Consider the following 11,659-nt stretch of genomic DNA (forward strand, 5'->3'; position numbering starts at 1 on the left):
TTGGTTGCTGGCACATGTTAACTGTTAGCATGTTAGTGTGCTAGCTTTTTTTAGCTCATTTTGTAGGTAGCATTTTAACATGTAATTGTTAGCATGCTAGTTTTTTTTTTTTTTAGCAAACAATCACAGGTCATATAATTTGGTCGTTGACAAATGTAAACTGTTAGCATGTTACTGTGCCATCTTTTTTAGCTCACTTTTAGGTAGCATTTTAACATGTAACTGTTTGCATGCTAGCTTTTTTTTTTTAACGAAACTTAACAGGTATACACCAAAGAGTCATATAATTTGGTTGCTGGCACATGTTAACTGTTAGCATGTTAGTGTGCTAGCTTTTTTTAGCTCATTTTGTAGGTAGCATTTTAACATGTAATTGTTAGCATGCTAGTTGTTGTATACATCTCAGAGTCTTAATTTGGTTGTTGACACATGCTAACATTAGCATTTTTTAAGTGTTAATGTTAGCAAGCTTGCTTTTTTAAATCACATTTTGCAAGTATACACATCAGAGTCATATATTTTAGTTGACACATGCTAACTGTTAGTGTGCTAGCTTTCCTTTAGCTCATTTTGTAGGTAGCATTTTAACATGTAATTGCTGGGTTTGCACTATTGCTATTTTAACAAGAATTAACCTAATGTTAGTTATTGTTACTAAATAGCACATTGACCACTAGCTAGTAACTGGCGCACTAGTGTGCAAATCGCTAGCTGGCGACTAGAGTTCTATTTGCTATATTAAATGCTAAGATGAATCATCAAAGGATTGCAATGACAAAGTGTTTGTGTTGTAGAATTTAATTACATCAACACAGGAAGTCGACATGTCAGGATGTTACTTCAAACATTTAAACGGTTAAAAAAAACATTGCCTTCTTTTGACCCTGGAACTTACTAATTACATCCAGGAAATAGGTCGCCTGTTGTCCGCTAACACTCTTCTACTGGAAGCAATGCAGATACGCCCCCTGGTGGATGTAAGTGGAACACACACCACATCAGAGGAAGGGCCAAAGAGCAAGTGGGTGTGGTCTAACATTGTGGTAGTCGAAGCACGCCCACAAGCGTTGGAACACGCCCACAAGCGTTGGAACACGCCCACAAGTGTTGGAACAGGCTCACAGACGTTGAGTGTTCCAATAGTTGTGGGAGTGTTCCCACATTGTGGGCGTGTTCTAACATTGTGGGCATGTTCCAACGTTTTGGATGTGTTCCAACAGTTGTGGGCGTGTTCCAATGTCGTGGGCGTGTTCTAACATTGTGGGCGTGTGCCAACGGTTGTGGGCATGTTCCAATGTTGTGGGCGAGGTCAAAGACGAGTGGTTATGTCTCAACATTGTGGGCGTGTTCCAACATTGTGGGCGTGTTCCAACATTGTGGGCGTGTTCCAACATTCTGGGCGTGTTCCAACATTCTGGGCGTGTCCCAACATTGTAGGCATGTTCCAACATTGTGGGCGTGTTCCAACATTGTGGGCGTGTTCCAACATTGTGGGTGTGTTCCAACATTGTGGGCGTGTTCCAACATTCTGGGCGTGTTCCAACATTCTGGGCGTGTCCCAACATTGTAGGCGTGTTCCAACATTGTGGGCGTGTTCCAACATTCTGGGCGTGTTCCAACATTGTGGGCGTGTTTCAACACTTGTGGCCATGTTCCAACATTGTGGGCGTGTTCCAAAATTGTGGGTGTGTCGCAATATATGTGGGCATGTTCCAACATTTGTAGGCGTCTTCCATCATTGTGGGCGTGCTCCAACATTGTGGGCGTCTTCCATCATTGTGGCCGTCTTCCATCATTGTGGGCGTGTTCCAATATCGTGGGCGTCTTCCAACATTGTGGGCGTGTTCCAAAATTGTGACTGTCGCAATATATGTGGGCGTGTTCCATCATTGTGGCCGTCTTCCATCATTGTGGGCGTCTTCCAACATTGTGGGCGTGTTCCAAAATTGTGACTGTCGCAATATATGTGGGCGTGTTCCAACATTGTGGGCGTCTTCCATCATTGTGGCCGTCTTCCAACATTGTGGGCGTGTTCCAAAATTGTGGGTGTGTCGCAATATATGTGGGCGTGTTCCAACATTGTGGGCGTCTTCCATCATTGTGGCCGTCTTCCAACATTGTGGGCGTGTTCCAAAATTGTGGGTGTGTCGCAATATATGTGGGCGTGTTCCAACATTTATGGGCGTCTTCCATCATTGTGGGCGTGCTCCAACATTGTGGGCGTCTTCCATCATTGTGGCCGTCTTCCATCATTGTGGGCGTGTTCCAACATCGTGGGCGTCTTCCATCATTGTGGCCGTCTTCCATCATTGTGGGCGTGTTCCAACATCGTGGGCGTCTTCCATCATTGTGGCCGTCTTCCATCATTGTGGGCGTGTTCCAACATTGTGGGCGTCTTCCATCATTGTGGGCGTGTTCCAACATTGTGGGCGTCTTCCATCATTGTGGGCGTGTTCCAACATTGTGGGCGTCTTCCATCATTGTGGGCGTGTTCCAACATTGTGGGCGTCTTCCATCATTGTGGCCATCTTCCATCATTGTGGGCGTGTTCCAACATCGTGGGTGTCTTCCAACATTGTGGGCGTGTTCCAAAATTGTGGGTGTGTCGCAATATATGTGGGCGTGTTCCAACATTGTGGGCGTCTTCCATCATTGTGGGCGTGTTCCAACATTGTGGGCGTCTTCCATCATTGTGGCCATCTTCCATCATTGTGGGCGTGTTCCAACATCGTGGGTGTCTTCCAACATTGTGGGCGTGTTCCAAAATTGTGGGTGTGTCGCAATATATGTGGGCGTGTTCCAACATTGTGGGCGTCTTCCATCATTGTGGCCGTCTTCCAACATTGTGGGCGTGTTCCAAAATTGTGGGTGTGTCGCAATATATGTGGGCGTGTTCCAACATTGTGGGCGTCTTCCATCATTGTGGCCGTCTTCCATCATTGTGGGCGTGTTCCAACATCGTGGGCGTCTTCCAACATTGTGGGTGTGTTCCAAAATTGTGGTTGTGTCGCAATATATGTGGGCGTGTTCCAACATTCGTGGGTGGGTTACAACACTGTGGGCATGTTCCATCATTGTGGACGTGTTCCAACATTGTGGGCGTGTTTAAACATTATGGCTGTCTTCCAACATTCTGGGCGTCTTCCGACATTCTGGGCGTCTTCTGACATTGTGGGCGTCTTCTAACATTGTGGCTGTGTTCCAATATTTTAGGCGTGTTCCATCATTGTCGGTGTGTTCCAACATCGTGGGCGTCTTCCATCATTGTGGGCGTCTTCCAGTATTGTGGGCGTGCTCCAACATTGTGGGCGTCTTCCATCATTGTGGGCGTGTTCCAACATCGTGGGCGTCTTCCAACATTGTGGGCGTGTTCCAAAATTGTGGGTGTGTCGCAATATATGTGGGCGTGTTCCAACATTTGTGGGTGGATTACAACACTGTGGGCATGGTCCATCATTGTGGGCGTGTTCCAATATTGTGGGCATGTTCCAACATTGTGGGCATGTTCCAACATTGTGTGCGTCTTCCATCATTGTGGGCGTGCTCCAACATTGTGGGCGTCTTCCATCATTGTGGGCGTCTTCCATCATTGTGGGCGTCTTCCATCATTGTGGGCGTCTTCCAGTATTGTGGGCGTGCTCCAACATTGTGGGCGTCTTCCATCATTGTGGGCGTGTTCCAACATCGTGGGCGTCTTCCAACATTGTGGGCGTGTTCCAAAATTGTGGGTGTGTCGCAATATATGTGGGCGTGTTCCAACATTTGTGGGTGGATTACAACACTGTGGGCATGGTCCATCATTGTGGGCGTGTTCCAATATTGTGGGCATGTTCCAACATTGTGGGCATGTTCCAACATTGTGTGCGTCTTCCATCATTGTGGGCGTGCTCCAACATTGTGGGCGTCTTCCATCATTGTGGGCGTCTTCCATCATTGTGGGCGTCTTCCATCATTGTGGCCGTCTTCCATCATTGTGGGCGTGCTCCAACATTGTGGGCGTCTTCCATCATTGTGGCCGTCTTCCATCATTGTTGGCGTGTTCCAACATTGTGGGCGTGTTCCAACATTGTGGGCGTCTTCCAACATTGTGGGCGTGTTCCAAAATTGTGGGTGTGTCGCAATATATGTGGGCATGTTCCAACATTTGTGGGTGGGTTACAACATTGTGGGCATGTTCCATCATTGTGGGCGTGTTCAAACATTATGGCTGTCTTCCAACATTCTGGGCGTCTTCTGACATTGTGGGCGTCTTCTAACATTGTGGCTGTGTTCCAACACTGTGGGTGTGTTCCATCATTGTCGGTGTGTTCCAACTTTGTGGGAGAGTTCCAACATCGTGGGCGTCTTCCAGCATTGTGGGGGTGTCCTAACATTGTGGGCGTGTTCCAACATTGTGGGTGTGTTCCATCATTGTCGGTGTGTTCCGACATTGTGGGAGAGTTCCAACATTGCGGTCGTGTTCCAACATTGTGGGCGTGTTCCAATATTTGTGGGCGTGTTGCAAAATTTGTGGGCGTGTTGCAACATTTGTGGGCGTGTTGCATCATTTTGGGCGTGTTCCAACACTGGCTGGCGTCTGGAGTCAGGACATGAGGTCACAGGCGGGTTCCAAAAGAGACAAAGCATGTTTGCGACACACAACAGCACAAAGAGTCACAAGTTAGTTGACGTAATAAAGCCAGTAGACGACATTGAAGAAGGAGAAGCTGAAAGGGAAGATGAAGCGAGACCAGCGGTCGATAGCGTTCACGTCCGTCAGGTCGGGGATTTTGATCTTGAGCTGCGACGAGCGACGCCTCAGTCGGCTCCTCCTGAACTGGACGGTCTTGTCCAGGCTGCGGCGGCCCGACCACCCGCTGCTCCTCCTGTGCTGGACGCCCGAGGAGTTGTCCAGCGCCAAGGGGGCGGAGTTATGTGTGGTCTCGCACAACGTGGTGGTGACCTCGTTACCTCCCACCTCGTTGTGGATCTCCAAGGTGGTCAGCAGGATGTTGCCCTGGGAGTCGTCCTGAGCCAAGACAGAGTGAAGAACCGCACTTTAGAACTTTTAATTGTTCCTTTTTCATAATAATCTTGCGTACTTTAGCAAAGCTGGTCATGTTTATGGTTGGTCTCTCCAAAGCTTTGGAATGAATTGCAAAATACCTATTCTGTTCTGGGTCCATCCATCCATCCATTTTTTTACGGCTTGTTCCGTTTGGGGCTCGTGGGGGGCGCTGGTGCCTATCTCAGCTACAATCGGGTGGAAGGCGGCGTACACCCTGGACAAGTCGCCACCTCATCGCAGGGCCAACACAGATAGACAGACAACATTCACACTCGCATTCACACACTAGGGCCAATTTAGTGTTGCCAATCAACCTATCCCCAGGTTATCATTTAGGATCAGCTCATGTGTCATCAAAAGGAGTCGGGATTGACCGGCAGCTTTAATTCCCTCGGAGGAACATCTGGTCTAAACGCAACAAACGTCACCTAGAACGTTGACTAGGAGTTCTTTATAACCGGCAAAGCTCAGTTGGTAGAGTGGCCGTGTCAGCAACTTGAGGGTTGCAGGTTCGATTCCCGCTTCCGCCATCCTAGTCACTGCCGTCGTGTCCTTGGGCAAGACACCTTACCCACCTGCTCCCAGTGCCACCCACACTGGTTTAAATGTAACTTAGATGTTGGGTTTCACTATGTAAAGCGCTTTGAGTCACTAGAGAAAAGCGCTATATAAATATAATTCACTTCACTTTAATGATCTTGTACTGACAAAATGATGCAAAACTATTTCTACAAAGTCATAAACGATTAAAGACAAATGTTAGCATATTTTTGTGCTAGCGGTATTGCCATCTACAGGACTAAAGAGGAGCATTAGCATATGTTTATGGTAGCAGTACTGCCACCTACAGGACTAAAGAGGAACATTGGCATATTTTGGTGGTAGCAGTACTGCCACCTACAGGACTAAAGAGGAACATTGGCATATTTTGGTGGTAGCAGTACTGCCACCTACAGGACTAAAGAGGAGCATTGGCATATTTTTATGGTAGCACCTACAGGACCAAAAGGGAACATTAGCATGTTTATGGTAGCAGTACTGCCACCTACAGGACTAAAGAGGAACATTAGCATATTTTGGTGGTAGCAGTACTGCCACCTACAGGACTAAAGAGGAGCATTGGCATATTTTTATGGTAGCACCTACAGGACCAAAAGGGAACATTAGCATGTTTATGGTAGCAGTACTGCCACCTACAGGACTAAAGAGGAACATTGGCATATTTTGGTGGTAGCAGTACTGCCACCTACAGGACTAAAGAGGAGCATTGGCATATTTTTATGGTAGCACCTACAGGACCAAAAGGGAACATTAGCATGTTTATGGTAGCAGTACTGACACCTACAGGACTAAAGAGGAACATTAGCATATTTTGGTGGTAGCAGTACTGCCACCTACAGGACTAAAGAGGAACATTACCATATGTTTATGGTAGCAGTACTGCCACCTACAGGACTAAAGAGGAACATTAGCATATTTTGGTGGTAGCAGTACTGCCACCTACAGGACTAAAGAGGGGTATTAGCATATTTTGTTGGAAGCAGTACTGCCACCTACAGGACTAAAGAAGAGCATTAGCATATTTTGGTGGTAGCAGTACTGCCACCTACAGGACTAAAGAGGAACATTGGCATATTTTTATGGTAGCACCTACAGGACCAAAAGGGAACATTAGCATATGTTTATGGTAGCAGTACTGCCACCTACAGGTCTAAGGAGGAACATTAGCATTATTTAGTTGTAACAGTACTGCCACCTACAGGACTAAATAAGAACATTGACATATTTTTATGGTAGCAGTACTGCCACCTACAGGTCTAAGGAGGAACATTAGCATTATTTAGTTGTAACAGTACTGCCACCTACAGGACTAAATAAGAACATTAGCATATTTTGGTGGAAGCAGTACTGCCACCTACAGGACTAAAGAGGAACATTAGCATTATGTAATGGTAGCAGTACTGCCACCTACAGGACTAAATAAGAACATTAGCATATTTTATGGTAGCAGTACTGCCACCTACAGGACTAAAGAGGAACATTAGCGTCCAGCTCTTCTCGGGGGGTTTGCGAGGTGTTCCCAGGCCAGCTGGGAGACACAGTCTCTCCACCCTGTTTTGAGTCTTCCCCGTGACCTCTTACCAGGCCTACGTGCCCTCAACACCTCCCCAGGGAGACCTCCGGGAACCACCTCATCTGGCTCCTCTTGATGTGGAGGAGCAGCGGCTTTACTCAGATCTACGGAATGGCCGAGCTTCTCCCCCTATCTCAAAGGAGAACCCCGCCACCCGACGGAGGGAACTCATTTCGGGGGCTCGAACCTGTGATCTTGTGTGGTCATTACCCAAAGACCATGACCATAGGTGAGGATGGGAACGTAGATCAACCAGTAAATTGAGAGCTTTGCCTTCTGGCTTAGCTCCTTCATCACCACGACGAACCGATGCAGGGTCCGCATCCCTGCAGACGCCCCACCGATCCACCTGTCGATCTTCCGATCCACTCTTCCCTCACTCCTGAACAAGACTCCGAGGTACTTGAACTCCTCCACTCGGGGAAAGATCTCCTTCCCAACCTGGAGACGGATACCCGGATAATTTCTATATTGCAAGAATTGTGCTGAACCGGACTTGTCCAGGGTTTACCCCGCCGACCGCCCAAATGCAGCTGTGACAGGCTCCAGCCACCCCCGTGACACCAAAAGGGACAAGCGGTAGGAAATGGATGGATATGTTGAACCCAGATTTGATTCTGAATCAAATTGTTCCCCAAGAATGGCGAACCAATTGAACCGTGAGCCGCATGCCTCAAGAACGTCTTCTTCTTCTGCTCATTGAAGACGAAGGCCAGTGGAAAAAAAAACGTCCTCACCGTGGGCCGGTCGAAGTTGGCGCGGTCGTTGTTGGCCTTCAGCGCCTTCTCGGCCAGCCTCTTCTGGATCTGCGGCCCTCGCCCGAAGAAGATGTAGTTGACAAAGGCGTACTCCAGCAGCGCCAAGAAGACGAAGACGAAGCATCCCATCAGGTAGACGTCGATGGCTTTCACGTAGGGGATCTTGGGTAGCGTCTCCCTCAGGTGGGTGTTGATGGTTGTCATGGTGAGCACGGTGGTGATGCCTGCAACACAAACAACTCTTTGGGTTTATTTACAAAGCATACCAGGGATTTCTGTAGACTGGATTACTTGATGGGAGCGTCTGGCAGAGTCTCCTGACAGAGAGTTTTAATTCCCACCTCTGCAAGAACTTCGGACATGTTACGAGAGAGTCCTCTGTTCCGTGCCTCTATCGTTGAGGCAGCCGAATGGACATGCGGTCGCTAGGTGGTTGGTGCCTGTCATGGCGGTAATCCCAGAACCCTACCAGCGGTGAGGATTCAAGTTGAAGGGGGGAGTCCTTTTGTCCTCATGGGACTCCGCAGGCGGACGACAGGTACCGACAGACCATTTGGCGGACTCAAACTCAAACCTGGCAGAAGTTTGGGGAAGCTATGAAGAACGACTTCCGGACGGCTTGGAAGCGATTCTGGATCTGCCGCCTAAACATGTACACGTGTATTGTGGGGACCGGAGCCGTGGATAAAGAGAGTATGAACAAGTCGGTTTCAGTGTTGGTCCCAAACATGGTGCCATTTAGTCACTAGAAGGGCTTTTGACCAATCAGAGAGAGTCTGGCCAAAGGATCTCCTAAATGATTGGTCAAAAGCCCCCAATGTGTCTACAGGCCGCCATATCTGGGACCAACTCTGAAACCAAATTGTCCTTACACTATTGGTGGCGATGATGTGCTGCCAACTTCCACTTGGGATTTCTTGGATCTGTGGACCTCTGGAATCCCACCGACACGTCTTCCAATGAGGAAGCAATGTCCGGGGACTCTGGGGGGGGGGCTCTTCTATTTCTGAAGCTAAGGTTGCCGAGGTAGTTTTTAAAACCTCAGTCCTGTGTATTTGTGTATATATATATATATATATATATATATATATATATATATATAAATTGTGTATATATGTATATACACATAATTGTGTTATGATCCGCCACCCGGATCATATGACTTTTGAATTTGTGCACTTCCTGGTTTGGTTGCCTACTAAGTTCACCAGTTCCTTACTTTTGACGCACACCTGTTTGTAATTACAGTTTCTTATTTAAGCCTGCCTTTTCCGTTCTTTCGATTTCGCATCCTAGCTTTTGTTCTACACAACAGGTGACGACGCTGACTCTCGATTTCGGTCAACCTGTTCTATTCTTGCTAGCTTCCGCGCCTAGCCTTGGTTCCTTTAGCTCCCACGCTAGTAGTTTTGTTTTGCCTGCTGTGCCTTACACAAGTTTTTCTGTTATTTCCCATTCTAGCGCTTTTGGTTCTTTTCTAGCTTCCATATATATATATATATATATATATATATATATATATATATATATATATATATATATATATATATATATATATATATATATACTTATATGTATGTACTACAATTATATGTATATATATTTATATATATATATATATATATATATATACATATATATATATATATATATATATATATATATATATATATATATATATATGTATGTATATGTGTGTGTATATATACACACATATATAAATATATATATATCCATTTACTACCGCTATTCCCCTTTGGGGTCGCGGGGGGCGCTGGTGCCTATCTCACCTACGATCGGGCGGAAGGCCGGTTACACCCTGGACAAGTCGCCAATGTATCACAGGGCCAACACAGATAGACAGACAACACTCACACTCATGTTCACACACTAGGGCCAATTTAGTGTTGCCAATCAACCTATCCCGAGGTGCATGTCTTTATATATATATATATGCATATGCATATATATATATATATATATATATATATATATATATATATATATATATATATGCATATGCATATATATATACAGTATATATATAGGTTTGTGTGTATACATATGTATGAATATACATATATATATATATATATATATATATATATATATATATATATATATATATATATACAGTATTTCCTTGAATTGCCGCAGGGCATATATTATGCGCCTGCCTTGAATTACTGTCGGGTCAAACTCGCTTCGCAAAATAATTAGCGCACGCTTAGTATTACCGCCTGGTCAAACTTGTGACATCACGTGTGACACTTCCCCTGTGTTCATTTTCAAAATGGAGGAGGCTGATTTCAATACCGGTAATTTGAAATCGCATAAAGGGAAGAAGATTAAGAGCTATTCAGTAGGATTTAAGGTCCAAGCTTACATCACACTCAGATTTTTACTGCACGCCTTTGGTAAGTGCCGGAGTGAGAAGAGGTTTTAAAATAATTAGGGCATGCTTACTTTTATCGCATGCCTTTGGTAAGCGCAGGAGTGAGAAAAGGTTTAAATTTGTGTGTGTATACATTTGTATGTATATATATATATATATATATATATATATACATATATATATATATATATATAGGTGTGTGTGTGTGTATATAATTTTTTTTAGACAAAACATCTGAGAAATCAGTGTGCGTCTCCAGGCTGAACCGCCGCGTCTCGTCTATTTCTGTGTCTTGCGCGTCGGTTGCGTAAGCGGTCCCAAAATGTAGCGCTGGAGCGGCGTGTGCGGGGGAGAGTGGAGAGCAGTGTGGGACCATCGCATCGATTCCCAGCGTGAGAGGCAAGAACAAAAAAATCCTCAGATTTGAGGAGAAGGCGGTGCAACGTTCCCTCAGACTAAAGCCACAATATGTGATAGCTGCACTTCTCATAGGAGCTCCACACCCTCCAGACTCACAATGTTAGCCTACACCCGCCTATTTCAGTGGACCAGCCAGGACACCGCTTTTGTTAGCCTTAGCATCAATGCTAACATCCGACATCTTAAATGCACACTCATTTTGTTCCCTTGTGTATGTGAATGTTAGGTTAGACTTTGTCCATCCATTCACACGTGTGTTTATGTGACAGAACTGACAGATGTTCACATTCTGTGTCTGTGAATGAACAGACGCGCCAAAGTTTGCACTCGACTGTATGTGAGCGGACAGACAAACATTGAATTGATGTGTATACATGTGAACGGACAGATATGTAAATTGTGTGTGCACTACAAATGTAAACTGACAGATCCGTTAACATTGTGTGTATGTGAATGGAGAGAGACATGTTTGAATTTAGCCTGTATGTGACGAGACTTACAACAGCTGTGTGTATGTGAATGGACCGACAGATGTCGAAATCATGTGTGTACAGTATGAATGGGCACTCAGACTAATGTCAACATTGTGTGTGTATACAGGAATGGACATATGTTATAATTGTATGTTTACTGGATATGTGAATGGACAGACATGTTTGCTTCATGTGAATGGGAATGGAGGCACACATGCTTGAATTCGGTGCGTGTGCGTGAATGAACATACATATATTTGCAACAAGTATATCTATGAGAATAAACAGACACGTGTAGTTTGTGTATATATGAGTGTGTGAATGGAGAGACAAATGGTTGAATTCAGTGTGTATATGAATAGTGTGTGTGTGCGTGTGTGTGTGTGTGTGTGTGTGTGGTCTTATATTTCTACCCTCCTTGAGACATCAACA

The 11,659-nt window shown here is 45.4% G+C and overlaps 1 protein-coding gene across 1 annotated transcript in view; it reads right to left on the minus strand.

Moving 5' to 3' along the window:
* Positions 1–2,768: 2,768 nt before the first annotated feature.
* Positions 2,769–11,659, minus strand: part of gabrb3 (gamma-aminobutyric acid type A receptor subunit beta3) — a 150,803-nt gene continuing 141,912 nt past the window's right edge. Inside the window, exons 9-10 of the mRNA XM_061887978.1 lie at positions 7,919–8,163; positions 2,769–5,008 (exon numbers count right to left, since the gene is read on the minus strand). Of these exons, the coding sequence (XP_061743962.1) occupies positions 4,661–5,008; positions 7,919–8,163 (593 nt within the window). The 3' untranslated portion in view covers positions 2,769–4,660. The remainder of the gene's footprint in view (positions 5,009–7,918; positions 8,164–11,659) is intronic.

The sequence above is a fragment of the Nerophis ophidion genome, linkage group LG26 (assembly GCF_033978795.1).
Source record: "Nerophis ophidion isolate RoL-2023_Sa linkage group LG26, RoL_Noph_v1.0, whole genome shotgun sequence".
Classification (NCBI taxonomy): domain Eukaryota; kingdom Metazoa; phylum Chordata; class Actinopteri; order Syngnathiformes; family Syngnathidae; genus Nerophis; species Nerophis ophidion.